We start from the raw sequence: 17,221 nt of genomic DNA, 5'->3' as shown, positions 1-17,221 counted from the left end.
AATTCCTGTATGGGTATCTGGGACAGAACGTTGTTGGGCGTTGAACTTTCATGTTCCTTTTGCTATAGGGTTTTGTATAATTCTAGCAGTTTAGCCTATCATCAGCACTCATTGTCTAAATTTACAATTTACTGTCACAAATCAGGATCCTGCATATCCAAGATATGTATAAGATTTTCCTTAACATAGTTAAGAACTGTCTGAAGAAATATTTTGTGGGAATGGAAAAATGCTTTCTTTAAGAATACGTGTTGGATCATTGTGTTTTTGGTCCTTCCCATCCAGGGCTCCTCTATGTAGGTTTCAGTGCCTGCATGTTCGGCCTCTACAGCTTCATGCCAATGGTGATCAAGAAAACCAGTGCCACATCTGTCAGCCTCTCCTTGCTGACTGCAGATCTGTATAGCCTATTCTGTGGCTTATTTCTCTTTCATTACACAGTAAGTGGGCATTTTGACAATCACTGTGATATGATTTGTGACATTCCCACTTCACATTTTGCTCCTACCACCATGTAATTATTTTCTTCACTTACCATTTGGAGATTTCTTTACATTAGTACTTTTTGTAATTTTACGGACGTTGACAACTTTTCATAAATTGCCTCACTTTTTCAACACATTGCAGAAAATGATAAAAAAAAACATTAGCATGGGTTTGATTTTCTTGTATAAAGTGCTGTATGCCATGGGACAGTGGAAGTATGCATTACAATATTACAATATTGCAATAGCATTGTTTTTAGAAGCATGGTAACTTTTACAGATTCAATGTAACCTTTTTAATAATAACTTGTTTTTTATATAGTACTTCATACAACTGTTCTGTCCTCGTTCAAACTGACTGTTACAGCAGCAAACATTCAACTCAATAATCCATCATGTCCACTAACATTCAGTGCATTTGTAGCCCCTGTTGTGTTACAGTAATGGCCATGACATTAATGTTTTCTGAGCTCGAGCATGTGCTGTTTGTTCTTCGGGTTGTTTATGTTGATAGTGATGCAAGGGGACCGTGGGTGAAAGGACAACCTGTGTAAAGAGTTCCCAGAGTGGGTAGTGTACAATAGAATACAAAATATTCACATAATCACCCCCAATGCAAGATTTTATCCCAAACAAAAAGTGCACTGAAAGGGTTTGTACAGTGAATGACCTTCCACCCAGCATCCAAGAGACATACAACTACAAGGACAAGGATATAAGACTGCATGTCAACAGACATCTTGGGCCATGGGCGGTCGGAAATATGTAGCTGCCCAGCTTGAGAGAGGCCTAAGTATTATTTTTATTGTGTTATTAAGAAATTGATTCCATCATGCCAAATTCACCTAGGATCTTGGCCATTAATTCAGGTATACTAAGAGAAAGGGCTGGATAAACTGAGTTTATGGTGCTGCGGACTCACCCACTGGTGTCAGTTATCCTACATACATATACATGTCACCAAAAAACACAACAGGAGTAGCTTGGAGACAGAAATTCAGTACAAATACACGGTACACCAAAAATATGTTATTCATATAGCGTCCATGTTTTAGACAAATTCTCAAATCAAACTAAAGTACAACATAATTTCAATCATTACAATATTGAGTTGATAAAGACTTACTAAAATAAGCACTGAAGTTGCCAACATGTGTTTCGCAGAAGACAAATCTTCTTCCCCAGGACTGGCGACAAAAAGAAGAGGAAAGAAATATATATGTAAGAGAACCCATTACATTAATGATTCCACATCTACTCCAAAAGAATACATTCTGAACACTTAAGACCTAATACAGTGAATGAAATATAGCATAGAGACATAAAAAAGCACACAAGAGATGCAATGAGGAAAACAATCAAAATACAATATTTTTCATTGTAAAGTAGTCATGATCTCTGTACACAAGATAGTCCGTTTTTAGCTGATACTATGAAAGATTTTGTACAAACAATATTGTAGCGACACCGTGCACGGCAAAAGATTTCCGAAAAGAAAAAAGACAAGGGAAAAACAAGTGCAGGCAAATACTTAAAACAAGATGGAATACAAAACACCACATGTGGGTGCTCAGTTCTCCGAAATGTGTGTGGTCAAACCAAAGATGAGTTATAAAAAAGCCCAACATTAACAGGGTGTGAATACCCAAAGGTAATGTGTCACCAAATAAACCAATTACCAAAAAGGACATCAAAGAAGGCGTTTGAGCAGTTTAAACATATACACTCAAACCTGAGCACAGGTAAGTCAACACTCTTATGGAACGTATACTCTGGCTCAAGGACCTGGAAAATAACAACACCAAATGCAATCACATGCCTAGACCTCCGAAATAAATACACATGTAGCCATACTGCTATGGCAGCAATCCATATCTTGCCTTCTAAAAAAAAACAACTCAAGGCTCATGTTAAAACCTCAATACTCGATGGCATGAATCATGAATCATTTGTAGAAGAAATTCATGCATAGCAAAAAAAGGTAAAGTATTATATGCAAATTATCTTCAAAAATACCAGACAGCCCCCTTGAGTCCTAAAAAACAATCCTGGTACTCAATTTGTGAGAACAATGGTCTAACAACTGCACATCATTTACATCCGTCAAGCAAACAGAAGCCAGAAACCAGAAATATCAAGTGTCAGTAATCATGTAAATGCTCAGCTAGATGGAGCTTACCAGCACACAATATTCAAAAGTCTGTCGCTATAATGCCTCAGTCCATGAAAAGCAGACATAGATATGAATGTTTAAAGTGTGCATCAATAAGATTATGACCCTAATTACGATGTCGGTCGGAGTAGCCTCCGGCTGGCACCGTTTCGGGGAAGGAACCGCCTGACTATAGGTCTGTTCTTCCGACAACCCCTTTAAGATGCAACTGCACATGGTGCAGTTGCAAACTTCCATTTTTCAATGGGAGCTTGTGCGGCAGGCCAAACCCGTCCGCAGCACAAGCTTCCATTGAAAAATGTAAGTTTGTAAACATCCCTGCACCGTGTGGCAAGGATGTTTAGGGGGCAAATGCGGAGGGCCTGTGGGGGAAGGGGGCCCTGATAGGAGCCCCCAAATTCAGTCGGAAATCCAAGATGGAAAGGCCAACATGGTTTGGCTGTCGGAAACCGACATCATAATCTCGACGACGGAAACGCCATCCTTAGGGATTATGAGTGCTTTCCGTCTGGCTGACGGGCTCCTTGAGCCTGTCAGACCCTCGCCGGATTCCCCCGCCAGTTTAAAGTCCAGTGGTCAGAGGCTTGTCAGAGGCTTGCCGATCAACATCGTGATCAGGCCCAAAATCTCTAAGTATACTAGAAAATATAACAATGTACCCCATTATAGTAGACCGATTTTGTGATAACTGAAACAGAACAGCGGTGATCATAACAAGAACAAAACCAGAGACGGCACACCATGATGGTACCCACGTGCACCCAAAATTTAGAGATTCATTGTCATGCTGGGGAAGGCAAGGGGCTAGAGAAAGGGGGAATGAGAGGCAGTGTCGGACTAGCCTGTAGCGCAATCCGGCAATGCCAACAGGGATGGTCTGAAAGGTTAGCCTGTGGGCTGTTTTTTGGGATATTTGTGGGTCTGTTTTATGGGTGTGTGGTTTTTCTTTACTGTTAAGTTCTCTTATATTACCACTGTCATTGCCTGCAGCAAGCACAAATGCATTTGGTCAACTATAGCTTGCAGAACAACTATACAACTTGTCTTTACAAGTTAAAAACTGCCTGAATTAGCAAATGTGGCCCACTTTTTTTTTTAGCTATTTGGATCACTTATAGGCCACTTTTATGTTGGTTTCTGGGCCTATATTCTTTACCAGTCAGTACCTGGTGTAAGGGGTGCACAGGGCGGGTGCCGCCGCCTGATGCATTAGTGTATGTTGGCAAATTGTGACAGGCTGATGCTCCTGAAAGGCTGGTAAGAGAGGCAGCCACATTAACTCATGTCACAATCCTGACGTTGTCTCAGCACTCCCAGCCTGTACCAGTATCACCTCTATTCCATGGCATGTTTTTCCTTCCCCTGCTCTTTCTCTCCTTTTCTATTCCCTCACCCTTTGCAGACATGTCACTCGCCAGGCTGTCACTTGTATTCCTCCGTGTCCTGCCTATTCTTACTGCTGTCCATTTTCTTCTGTCCTATCTCTCTTCTTCTTCAATCCCTAATCCCTCCCTCTTTCACCCCAAGCCTCATTTGGAGAAGGCAGTCACTCTTAACAGCTGGCCTAGGCTCTTTTTTTGGCTCACGGGTTCTAAAGGACCATGGGCCGAGCCAGATACAGTTGAAGCTTTCAGAGGCTCACCCACCACTAATTATTTGGGTGTATCCTGCCTCATTTGGTCGTTCTTTAGCTTCACGTTGCCACTTTTACTTTTTATGTGCTAGTTAGGCTTATTTTGCTTCCTTCAGTATTTATGATCACCTGTTGAGCAATATTTTGTGTTGTTCTACCTTATTTATGCTCATTCAGTATTATTGAATGGGGGCCCCATGAGGGTTTGGAACCCCTGGAATGGTTGAGGGCCCCCTTGCACCACAGGGACTACAGGGGTTTGCTTTAGGCCCGTTCTGCATACATCCCTTTTTCTCACCTATAACCCTCAGCATAGAGAGACTAGGATGGTCTGTTGAACACAGATCTTCATTGACTCAGATTATTCACTCTAATGCGTTGCTTGTATTTTTCCTAAATGCTTTTCCTCCTCAGAACACTGCACTGCTAATTATCGTCTGAGTGGTGCTTACGTGCAGGCACGCGGATCCACTTGTTTATGGCACGTGCCGCATCCATAAGAGCAGTTTTCTACGGATTCGGAAATTACTTTTATGCTAAATTGGAGCCATAACACTGGTTTAGTGTCCCTGGTTGGCTTCATTTTTATGGCGGCTCAGGAAACGGCCCATGATTTCTCCTCCCCCTGGGCCCCTTTATTCTCTCCCCCTGGATGGCTCTACTAGTTCAGCCGTGTGATACTGTCATTAAGCATGAGCGGATTTTGCGGATTGGCAATCCGCGAATTTGCGGATTTGCAAACTCGCAATCCGCAAAATCCGCGAATTCCCGCGAATTTGCGGATTTTTTTTTTTTTTTGTGTTCGCCCGTGTTTCTGCCAGTTCGCGAGGGTTTTTACAATTTCGCAATTTGCGAACTTACCTGTCGGGTCGCAAGTTTTGCGAACTTGTTGTTTCTACGTGTCCAACCTGTTTGGGACACTCTTCTTCATCACTGCCACTCTCTGTCACCACTGCCACTCTCTGACTACTCATGCCACCCTCTGGCCCACCCATGCCACCCTCTGTTTCATCACCACACCCTCTGGTTGTCCAGTGTACATTATTTTTGGCAAAGCAAAGCACACCTTCCCTGCCTCAAGTGACCTGAATTAATTTGGGGCTGATTAATGTGTCACAGAATATTTTTTTAGCTGGCACCTGCTTCCTTAGTGCGCCCTGATTAGTGATCTTTTGCACTTGCTAAGTGCTTTCATTGTTGCAAAATTAGTTACAACACCTGCCCTGCCCCAACTGACAATAATGAATTAGGGGCTGATTAATGGATTTTAACTTCCAGCCTGGCTCCTGCTTGTCTCCCTTAGCTGTAATTCAGGACCTTTGTGGCATATGTGTAACTATTCTGAGGTTCAGAGCAGGGTCACATAATAGTTGCAACTGGCAACTGAACTCTGGAGGGGCCCCTCAGGAAGCACTACAGGAAATGGCTACTAATGATGAGCCTGAACTTTTGAACCTGGTAAGTAGTTACTTTCAGTTTTGCTAAAATCGTATTTCTGCAATTTCGCACTTATTCGCGGGGCGCGAACTCACGCGAACAGTGCGAGCAGTGCGAGCAAAATCCGCTGCTCGCGGATTTGCGGATTTTTCAGGAAATTCGCAAATCTCGCGGATTGCGGATTTCCCGAAAATCCGCAAAATCCGCGAGCGGAACGGATTTTCCGCCCATGCCTAACTGTCATGTACTGCCACAGTGAAAGGAATTCCATTTTGGTACTTTGTGGAAAGACCCCAGACTGTCTCTAGGAATGCTCCTGCGCGATTAGTTAACAACACATTTGAAGTGGTGTATTGAATTGCTGTTTCAGTCTGTAAGACTAACATTTACATTGCCTGCAGAACCGGGCTTTAAGTGGGCCGGGTCTCACCTGTGCTGAGCACCGGCAGTCTTTTAAAGGAGTCCTCGAAAACGGGTCTCTATCGAGCTCTGTTTTGTGCCAGTGTTTTTTCAGACTGCAGTGACAGCAGGCACATCTATGTGCGCGTGCTCAAACTGCTCACTTTTCAGTAGTGGAGAAGTTACGGCATGATGTCATGCCAGGTGAGCAATGTAGGGGAAGGGATATCCTTCAAAGAGAGTCACTTTCCCTTCTCTTTTTGAAACTCAGGAGCAGCAACATTGCCATGGTGTCACCAGGGCTTTAAGTCAAAGCTTTTTTAATATTATATACAAGCCATAGTTGCTGCTTATTTATCTTATGCAACTAACAGCCATTGACAAAGCCAATAGTCCTGACTTGTTGTAGGTATGATGTTACTTGTTGTATCATATATCTGAATGCAATGACAGAAACAGCAAAATATAAGGCGGGCGGCACACTATGCTAAGCAAATTTTTTTGCTCAAGTGTTTGTAAGCCACGCCCTTAATTAGATTAGCCACACCCCATTGAAACACCCCCCAGTTTTTTCATCCCACTTACAACCCTGTTCCAGGGCTTTAAGTGGGAGCAGGGCTTTAAGTGGGAATAAAAAAACTGTGTGTGGGGGGGGGAGGGGGGGGGGGTCTCTCAACTGGGCCTGGTCAATCTAATTAAGGGTGTGGTTGAAAACACTCAAGCAAAAAAATCTGTGCTTAGCATAGTGTGCCGCCCCACTGGTATTTTGATGCTTCTGCATTGCATCCAGATATATAATACAACAAGTAACAGTACACCTACAATAAGCCAGGACTATTGGCTTTGTCAATGGTTGTTAGTTGCATAAGCTAAATAGGCAACAACTACGGCTTCGTTGTATATCATATTGAAAATACTTTAGCTCTGAAATGATGAGACTGTGAAAGAACTATAACTTGTCTCTTTGAAGTTACATCAAAGGCAGTGAAGTGACTGCTGCAGAGTTAAGATTTTTTTTTCATCCAGAAGGTGAGGGCAAAAATGTAGAGCCCGACAGGGACCCATCTCAGCACCTGCTTTTTAGGACTCGGACAACTTAAAGGCCTAATTGCCTCACTGTTATGTGTTCATAAGCCTAGGTGTGCTTGAAATGATACCCAGGCTTCAATTGGTAAATTTATTTCAGGGGAGTAATGGAGGCCCCTGCAGTCCCTGTGACGCATGGGGGTCCCCAATGCTTCAGGGGCCCCCAACCCTTCAGTGCGGCTCTAATTCAAGACAAGGCCAATGAATATTTGTGAGATATGGGAGACTCAGGGGCCCACTCAACACATGCTGCAAGGGGATAGTTATGTTGTGAATACTTACCTTGGGTTGGGAACCTGACTAGGCTCCTGCACACTCCTATATATTTGTTAATGACTGTGTTGCATTTCTGTCCAGATTGTATTGTTTGAATTTATGTCAATTGCTGTTATCCTGACAGTGGTGCGGTTGTCCAGCACCAGGGCTTCAAAAAAACTTAACTTAAACTTCCACCTTGTGGGATTTATCATCACAGGGAGCCCATTATTTAGCGTGAAGCCATTGATATATTTATGTAGGTTGACTAGATTTTGAAAAGCAAAAACCAGGCATTCCACAAACACTGTTGTATATAGCAAGACATGAAGAATGAAGGAGAAGGGAATTACATTATATTGACTCGTCAGCATCGAGGTAAAATACAGAATGCCGTTAACGTGGATAGAAGGTAAGGAAGGAAGGGGAAGGAAAGGGAATAAAAAGGGTTACAAATATAACTCATTCTGAACGTTTATAAATGGATTAAAGCGGAACACATCTCTCTTCTGTAATATAACATGGTATTAAAAACCTTGCATGAGTTTCCAGGAGACACCCTTGAGCGAGGAAGAACTCTGACTCTTTCTGCTGTGGACTCAGAATTCTCTTGTGGGGCATTTATGGTGTCCTGATTTTCTTCCCTTGGGCTCAAGGTAACTATATCACCCTATCCCTCGCAAACTGGACCACTGTCATTGTTGTGAAAGGCAGGGTTGTCTAAAAAGAACGTGTGATCACAATCATCGAAATCATCTTCACAATTATCTGAATATATATGGTCTTGCAATGGGGCACCATAATACCCACATTTAAACACATGCTTAAGACTCCAACACTTTTTTCATGTGTGATAACACTTCCTTTGTTGTTCTTTACCACTCTAATTGGACTAAGGAATTTGCTTCCAACTTTTCCCACACTCCTAGGATTTCGAATTCCAACAAAGTCTCCACTCTGGATGTCAGAACTTGTGACCTTATGGGAATCATCATAATAGGCTTTAGATTTATGTTCATGTTTTTTCTACTCTGATGCAAGCACTGTGTGTGTGATCGGCGCAACCCCAAGTACTGGAAAATGGGAATTTGTTTTTGAGCCACTATGGACAAATGGCAGAGGTGGACTCTCTCCCCCTCAATAATAGAAATGGGGAAAAGCCAGTAACATAACGTGGTGTAATGCAGTAACTCAACAAACGTTTCCTACTGGCCAAGGCAGGAGGGATTTTACTGACAGTTGCTAAATGAATACTATCCTTGGGATTCTTATTAAATCTTTCTGCCTCTCCATTGTATTGGGAATCATACAGTGCTATCTTAACGTGATTGATTTTGTACGTGTCAGGAAACTCAGACATCTACATAGATGTAAACTGTACTCCATTATTGGTGAGAATTACTTCTGGGAAACGCTTCTGAATAAGTACTTCCATTAAGAATTCTAAAACTATTGATGTTGTAGCATTTTCATTCATCAAAACTTCAGGCCACTTAGAGTAATAATCAATCATGACAATTGCATTCTGCATACTACTAGGTAGGCATTTGAAGGGTCCAGAAATCTCCAGGCTGATCTTCTGCCAAGCACAAGATGGCAAGGATACACTCTGCATAGGCATGATCCTTGTTCTACAATTCTTGTCAGAATTTGAACAGAATTCACATTCTCTCACCCACGTTCTATTTCAGTATCCATGGAGGGGTGCCCAAAATATTGTTTTAATAAGTTCTACAGACACTGCATCCCTGAGTGGCTTTGGTGGCCTTGGTTGATCAAAACTTTATGCATGCCCCAAGGTGGAATGCATTTGCCTCCACAAAACACCAAACCACTATTGATGGACAACTCTGAGGGTACTTAATCGAAAGATGGAAGACTCCCCCTTAAGGATTTAATTTCAGGCAACCCCTTCGCGATATATTCTTTTACTTTGCACAAATCTTTATCTTCTGAGGACCGAACATCTTCACTCATTTCGAATCCACTGACAGAACACACATTTCCAGTGTATGAAACCACATCCACCTCTTCATCTATAACACTTTCATACACATCTTGATTAAAAGACAATCTGGACAAGCAATCCGCTGGTTGATTACATTTCCCTAGAATATATATCCTGCGAAAGTTATATTCCTTTAAACAAGAGCTTAGTCTAGAAACACGGGCTGAAGATGCTGAACCACTTCCTGGAAAAAGAATGGATACTAATGGTGTATGATTTATCTAAATAGTAAACATAGTGCCTTATACAAATTGGCAGAAATGCTCAACAGCCCAAACACATGCAATTCATTATTTTTCTATAACTGAGTATCGTCTTTCAGGTTCAACTCTTTGGAAGACTTCTCTCAGTACTTGTTCATATTGTTCCAAGTCTTTAGTGAAAACTAACACGTCACCCTGAAAACGTCTGACATTTGTCTCCATATCCTTGAAGATATCAAACATTACTTTATGAAAGACTAAGGCTGCAGAGGCTAGGCCAAAGGGCATGTGTTTATATTAGAAGACTACGAATGGCATTACAAAGGCTGCAAGTGGTCATGACTCTTGTACAAATTCAATTTGATCATATGCACTGCACATATCAACAGTGGAGAAGATGGAAGCACCATCCAACATAGATAATAAAGTGTTGATCTTGAGAAGAGATGGCTGTTGAGCATAATTTTTGCGTTAAGTGCCCTAAGGTTTATTCATATTCTCAGCTCTCTTGTTTTTCTTGGTTAAAACCACCAGAGATATCAATTCAGAGGATTCTCCTTCCTCCAATATATCATCTCTTTGTAAATTCGCCAGTAAGACTTGTAAATCATTCCTCAGTTTTTGCTTGACTGTCTCTGCATTTGTCCTTAATTTAATACTGTGTGTGAAACCATTGAGCTTGCCAATTTCCATGTTCTTACCTCTGAAAAATCAGATGTCCTATTGAAAACATTCTCTTCCTCTGTAACCACCATCACTGGAACCTGGGCACATGGATTAGGAGTTATGTTGAGGAGTTTTTGATTTCTCCATCCTAGAATGCAGATTCCCTTTATAAAAATGTATACATGGTGTCTACAATGAGATATCCAAGGACGTCAATCCTGTTACCATCATATGTGTTGGCTTTCACATCTGATTTGTCAAGGCTTGAAACTTTGGAGGTGAAGAACTTTTCAAAAATACACTTGGGAATTATGGAGAATGGCGAACCAGAATCAGCCATAACTTGAAATTCAACTTTATGAACAATGAGTTTGCACATTAGAGGTGGCAGAAGTATGCTCCCTTCTGACAATTCAGTTTCCTTCACCATCAAGACCATCCTATTTTGTGAGTAAATAACTCCACTTCCACTTCTACTTCCTTCATCCTCAATATTTTCTTCAGTGACTTGTGAAACTTTATTCCTTCCCTGTTGATTTTTGTCTCTGCACACTTTTGCAAAATGACCTATGGGTTTACGTATACTGCACTGTTTTCCCAGGGCAGAACACCCCTTAAATATAGCAACATGTGAGCTGCTTTTACATCTGAAACAAAATGTTTTGACAGGCGTGGCCTACACAGGTAACGGAGGTGGGGAGGTGGGGAGGTGGGGCGGGGAAGGGGGAATTGAACTGACAACGGGATAGGTAAAGTAAGATAAAAAAAAAATAATTAAACCACTTAACTTGCGCTCACCGCATCGCTGAGCAAAGGGTTACAAATTTAGCCCATCCTAAAAGTTTATTAATAGTTTAAAATCTGGCACAGGGAGCCCATTATTGTGCATTACATCACAAATGTATTTATGTAAAGTGACCAGAATTTGAAATCAAAACCAGGCATTCCACAAAAAAGGACTCCAATTTAGCATTGGGGAGGGACACAGAAAGTCTTAATGTATCGTGCTCCCCAACATACAACGTGGAAACAATGTAGCACTAACAGTAATTCTATGCAACTTTTACACTCAGAATAATCTGAGTTCATTAAATTGCTTTCTTCTAGGTGCTGCTAATTGTGCATCGAAAGACATGAAAAAAATTCTTCTTTTTGCATTCAGTCAACCTAATTTGATAAAAGGGACTTGTGCTAAATGTGTTCAAATTGACAAACACATTCTGACAAACCTCAATTGTCCTGGCAAATCTGGGACACCTAGACACAATAGATGTATTGCTTCTTCTGGGTGATGTATTATGTTTCAAACTGAGTGAAAATGTTGCACCCAATTTTAAATCATGGTTCAGTACCAAATGTGCTTCTCGTCTGTTTTTGTATGTGCAATTTACTCTAGCTAATACCTAGATGGGTTATATAGGTAAGAAAGTGTGTTAAGGAGAATACGGTGTGTTAATACTATTCACTAAAGCCACACTCGAACATTATTCAAATGTAAAACTCAGAATCTGAAACAAAAAGCAACCTGACAACTTGCATTATTAGTGTATTACCTAGGTGGTTTTTGCATCTGATTTTACCTCCATATCAGTAGGGATGCCAATAGTAAATGTACAGAGTATCATTACTAAAAAAGATGAAAGTTTCCCAAAGTATTGGATAGAGAAATTCAAAAGAGTAAGTATGGTTTGCTGAACACAGCACTGGGCATGGGCTCTTAAGTGCTCCGGAGAGGGTCAATGGGTTCCCTATCATTATGAGTTTCCCAAAGTGATATCCCATAGGGGATACCACTCTGGGCATCTACAAGGTTTCAAGTGTTTCTGTGCCCAGGATAATTGAGTCCTCAAACAACCAGACCCATTAATTCTGTGCCCAGAGGCACCGGAAGCTGAGACTTTTGAGGAGTTGCAAGGCCTGTGTAGCTACTGCAACTGATCTCTGGTTCACCCTCAAACTTCAATTTGAGGGGAGCAGAAAATGAACCCTTCAGCTCAAGTAAAAGAAACTGGGCCCATAATGCCACATGAACTCTGCATGCTTTTCCCCAGCCTGGGAAAAATAACTCATAATCCCCGGAATTATAATTTCAGGCCCTGATGTCTCACTGCATAGTTAATTGTATCTGAACTTTAAACGTGTTTTTGTTGACACATATCACAGAGGCAGCTGATAGCCTCGGAATGGGACATTCGTCCAAGGATAGGGAACAATCTTCCACTCAACAGGATGTGTGTTGGAGTTTGCACAATATGTAGGAATAGTGCAGATGCTCTTTAGGGCTTCTTAGTGATGTTGTTCATTTATTTATGGATTTCATGAATATCAAGCCCATTTTTGGCAGAGATGTGGGTGGTTGTTTGCAGTCACGAAGATCCTAAAGCTTTTTTATTTTTACCTAGAGTCCAGTTCGTGCAACTTTTAAGTAGTAGGAATACACTCCGACATCAGCCAGAGCTTCACGACCTGGGGAGGCAACTCTTGGGGTCTAGACTCACTCCAGCAGAGATCAGCAGCAGGGCTCAGGCAGGTCCAGTTGGTGCTGGTCAGCTGGGCAGTTGCAGGGAAGCCTCTAGAAGCTTGTTGTGTCCCTGTAGCCCAAAGAGGACGTCAGCCAACTGACCCTTGGTGTCACTTCTGTGAATCCTTGGTTCAAGTCAAGCAGGTCCAGTCTTCCTACTTCAGACAGCAGGGCAGTCCTTCTTCTGAATCTTCAACAGGTCCAGGAGTGCTCTGATGAGAGGTTCTTATGGTGCCACTTTTGTACCCAGTGCTAGGCTGTGTGTGGGGGGGTCACAATCTTTGTCTATCCCTAAACTAGTTCAAGTCAGTTATTCCCCTTACCCTGGGTTTGGATCCAAACCAGCCTGGGTAACAAAGGCCAGGCACACCCAGGGGTCAACTGTATTTACCAGTGGCAGAGCAGCCAACTTCAGAAGTCAGGAAGGGGGTGGGCGCAGCCTCAGTCTACCCTTTGAGGCTCAGGAAGAGTGAGAACAACACCCCAGTCCATACCACTCAGGGAGGAACACCTTTCCCCACACCTAAGGCCCCTTGTGCCCTGTCTGGAGGGAATACACATCACACCACAGAAGAGCTATTACAGTCATGTGACTTTGGTAGGAAGGCACATTTGATTTAGCCAGGAAAATGCCCACCTTTTATAAGTGGCATTTTCAGAATAGTAACCTAAAATCTGACTTTACCATTCAAGACAATTTTAAATTACAATTAAAATAAGTGGAAGAAGTATTCTTCTATTTGCTCCCAAATTAAGATGAAGGCAGACATCTGAGGTAATACCATGCAAAAGATGATCCTTTCCAACAATACCGGTTTTCTGATCCATTCAAGACTCACTCCCATTTCTAAAATCTTGATTTTCAATTGTTCGTACTGGTAACAACTGTTTTTCCCCATGCCCGGCACTTGATCACACTGGTGAAATGTTCAGTACTTTCCACATCTGTCGATATTAAACTGAGTATTGTGAGTGATAATCTGCCACATAAACTACTATTTTGCAGCCAAAATGTATTAAATGTGTAGGGCCCATTGGTGCTTAAATTCGCCTTGTGCCCGTATTTTGACCACATTTTTGTACTGACTGAAGGATGAGAGTATTTTATCAACACATTTTGAATAAGCTCCTCTTTGTTTTGAGTGTGTATTGTTTTGTGTGTCTGCTATATTCACTTTTTTGCGAATGTTGAATTGGCGGGAAAATGTACATGAGACTTAAATCGAATAGCGCACACTGAAACATAGATCGGATCCGAGTGTCACAGAACACAAAGTCTTTTGCCACTAGCAGCAGAGTCTGTCAGGAGAGTCAAAAATTCTGTAAATCATCACACTGACCCAGTTTTGTGGGTAATGTTTCCTGAAGCAGGGCACTGCCACAGATGGTTCATCCTGGTCATTGCAGAAAATACATATTTCTCAATTATTTCCAGTTTATACCATAGGGTGCTGCGTTTTCCTCTATTAGCCATGCCTCTTTGTTCATGTGGCATTAATTTAATTTTACTCTGAGCAATCTTAATATTTTATAGTTATTAATTAGTTAACAGATGCATTAAATGCAGCTGTACTACTGGTTACTGAAACCAACAATATTGTGGTACAAGAATATTGAGGACAGAATATCAAAAGACAAAATATCAAATAGTAATAATATATACAGAAGTATAGATTTGCTATATCTAACTCCACATATACGTACCTTGAAGATATATGTTCTGCGGAGGTACATAGAATTGGAGTTAGGTACTGAAAATCTAGACTTACTCACCTGTCAATATTTAATTTTTGCTATTCTTTCCTATCTTGGCGAGATAAGTTGGCCTAATAGCTAGGCGCTCCACCTCGAATCTGGGGAACTGGGTTCGAGTCTCTGCAGTGACGCTGAACATCCTGTGATTCTGGGCAAATCACTTCATCTCCCTGTGCCTAACAAAAACATTTTTTTAAAAAGGAGTGTGTTCTCATGTCACGCAACTGGTGCTTTGTAAAGCGCTCTGATACCCGATACCTTCGGGTCAAGTTCGTGCTATATAAAACTCTGTAAAATAAAAGAAATAAAATAAAATTCAAGGGGTGTCACAGTGATTACGATACACCACCCTAAGAGATCAATAGATGGTGTCAGGTGACGTTGCTGTGCCACAATACACCTACATGGCCATCCCCCAGAGGCATCTGGTCTGGAAATGAGGCTGAATGAAAAAAGAGACTGCTTACTAATAGACGTCTGCCGTTTATGCCTATGCTCGATGTTATGCACTCATTTACCTATATACATTTGTTTATGCCACTTATCCAACAGATTTGGTTGCACTTTTGATTGTTTCTCCCAGGGCTCTCGTTAGGCTGTCGTTGCCTTAATGCGGCAGCGGCTGAAGTTAATCTGTTTAATGCAGCGCGTGCCTGTTCCTCCTGTGTGACTGCCATCTTGTCATTAACTCGCGCAGGTCTACAAGGCGCTCCTGGGGGAGCGAGATCGGCTCTCAAAGATAATAATAATGAACAGATTTGCGTATTACTTCTGTTGAATTAATCGTCAAGTCCCAGTCGGCCCCCTGTCCATCATCCATTTTCACAGGATCTGATCACCTCTGAAACATCATCTGCCCATGCTGCAGGTGTTCCCATTTCATCTGCACCCCAGATTGAATTTTAATAGCAATCCTAGACAAGACACATCAGACTCCCTAAGGAAGAAACAAATCAGCCATCAAGATTTTGGTTCCCAGTAGAGGGAGTAGTATTGAATATTTTTTTGGGGTGGAAGGCTTCTGTCACTCATTATCCCTTTGGAAGCTTGGTCATTACATAGACTATTAAGGAGTGGCATATTTTCAGCACATGAGCATTAGAGCCATAAGATCTCTAGAGGAAGAACATATTAGAAAATAAAACTGTATTGCGTTGAATTTAAATAGCACTAGATCCCGCCGATGAGGCATTGAAGTGGTTTACGTTGAGGAGCACGCTACTCCGGAACTCTAGATTAGTGGTTAATCCAATGTTTATTTATTATTGTTAGTTATTTGGGATCAGTCTTGTGCTGCTAAGAAAACCATTCCATACACCTTTCCTCTGTTTCTTGTGTTAGATTAAATTAGGAGGAGTTTGCTTTGATCATTGGTGGGTGCAATAAGACTTCTTATAAGCAGTTGGTGGGATGAATAGATAAGCTATGGGAGTTTAGGTATTGTTAGGCTGCATGGGTATGGTTCAAAGAAGGGAAGGTTGTAACTAATAAAAATAGGCATTTGGAATTATCAAAAATTAAATAAATGAGGTCAAGGGAAACAGACATGTGATTTAGAGTGGGCTATACCAAGAGAGAGGAGGCATGCAAATGATTGAGACTACGAGTGTCATCATTCAGTAGAAAGAAAGCAGAGACAACCATTGAAAGCTTTATGTCAAACTCAGATTTTCATGCAGGCTTTTAAATATGGAAAGGAGACTTGTTTGGGCTAGCACACAATCTGAGGATGTAAACAACATTATCTGCATGCGAGATGGCGCAATGTTTAGCATCAGGAAAAAAAGTCTTTCTTTCTGCCACTAGGACTCATTTCTGTTGGAAGGCAATGCCTCTTTGTTAGTATACTGGTGTATATCTACACACTGAGTGCCACACTGAGTGTGTATCTGCTAATCCAACTTTTTTATTTTGGCCCTAGTTTCACACTTTTTTAGCGTATGCAGAGAAACCTAAGCCTGGATCTCACAATACAAGGTACCGGACCTTTCCTGAGTCAAGGTGGGGAACACCAAGTGTACACTCAGAGTGAACAGAGTTTTAGCTCATAAAGTGTATCATTTTCTTGTGATCTCCTATAGTTGAGCAGACCTTGTTATATGTGTCAGTGAGGGTGTGGGCTACTGGCTCTTCTTATAAAAAAGGTTTGCTCTTATGTAAAATAAATGCAACATCTTTAGCTAACTTCCTGGGAGTCTGAGGAGAGTGTGCGTGTGGGTATGTGTGTGTAGTATGCATGTAGCACATGTAGTAATACACTGTGCATGCATGAGTATTAATTGATGTGACAGAACTTGCAATTAAGTCTCCTTTAGAAATCAGAGGGAATCTCTTTCTTCCAGTGAGCAGGCCATATATCTCACAAATACTTACTGTGGAGGAGACTCAAAAACAGCTGCAGTGAAATGTGGCACATGGAAGGATTATTTAATAGTAAGAAAGAACTAACTGCAGGTCTGTAGAAAGACTTACTTTTTCCATACTCCTAAAGGTCACCTGTCATGCTGTTCATTGTTAGAGCTCGTTTGCATACCAGTCATTTGATCTTTCCTCTTTTTTCAGAAATTGGCTTTCATCGTGATTGATTTGGTCTACATTCC

At 41.5% G+C, this 17,221-nt stretch overlaps 1 protein-coding gene across 1 annotated transcript in view; it reads left to right on the top strand.

The window, feature by feature from the left end:
• The window catches only part of SLC35F1 (solute carrier family 35 member F1), a 955,166-nt gene that overhangs the window by 797,662 nt on the left and 140,283 nt on the right, over positions 1 to 17,221 (top strand). Inside the window, exon 7 of the mRNA XM_086926736.1 lies at positions 286 to 440. Coding sequence (XP_086782862.1) covers positions 286 to 440 — 155 coding nt within the window. The remainder of the gene's footprint in view (positions 1 to 285; positions 441 to 17,221) is intronic.

This window comes from Lissotriton vulgaris, chromosome 6 (assembly GCF_964263255.1).
Source record: "Lissotriton vulgaris chromosome 6, aLisVul1.2, whole genome shotgun sequence".
NCBI classification, from domain to species: domain Eukaryota; kingdom Metazoa; phylum Chordata; class Amphibia; order Caudata; family Salamandridae; genus Lissotriton; species Lissotriton vulgaris.
This window is presented reverse-complemented; position numbering and strand designations above follow the sequence as displayed.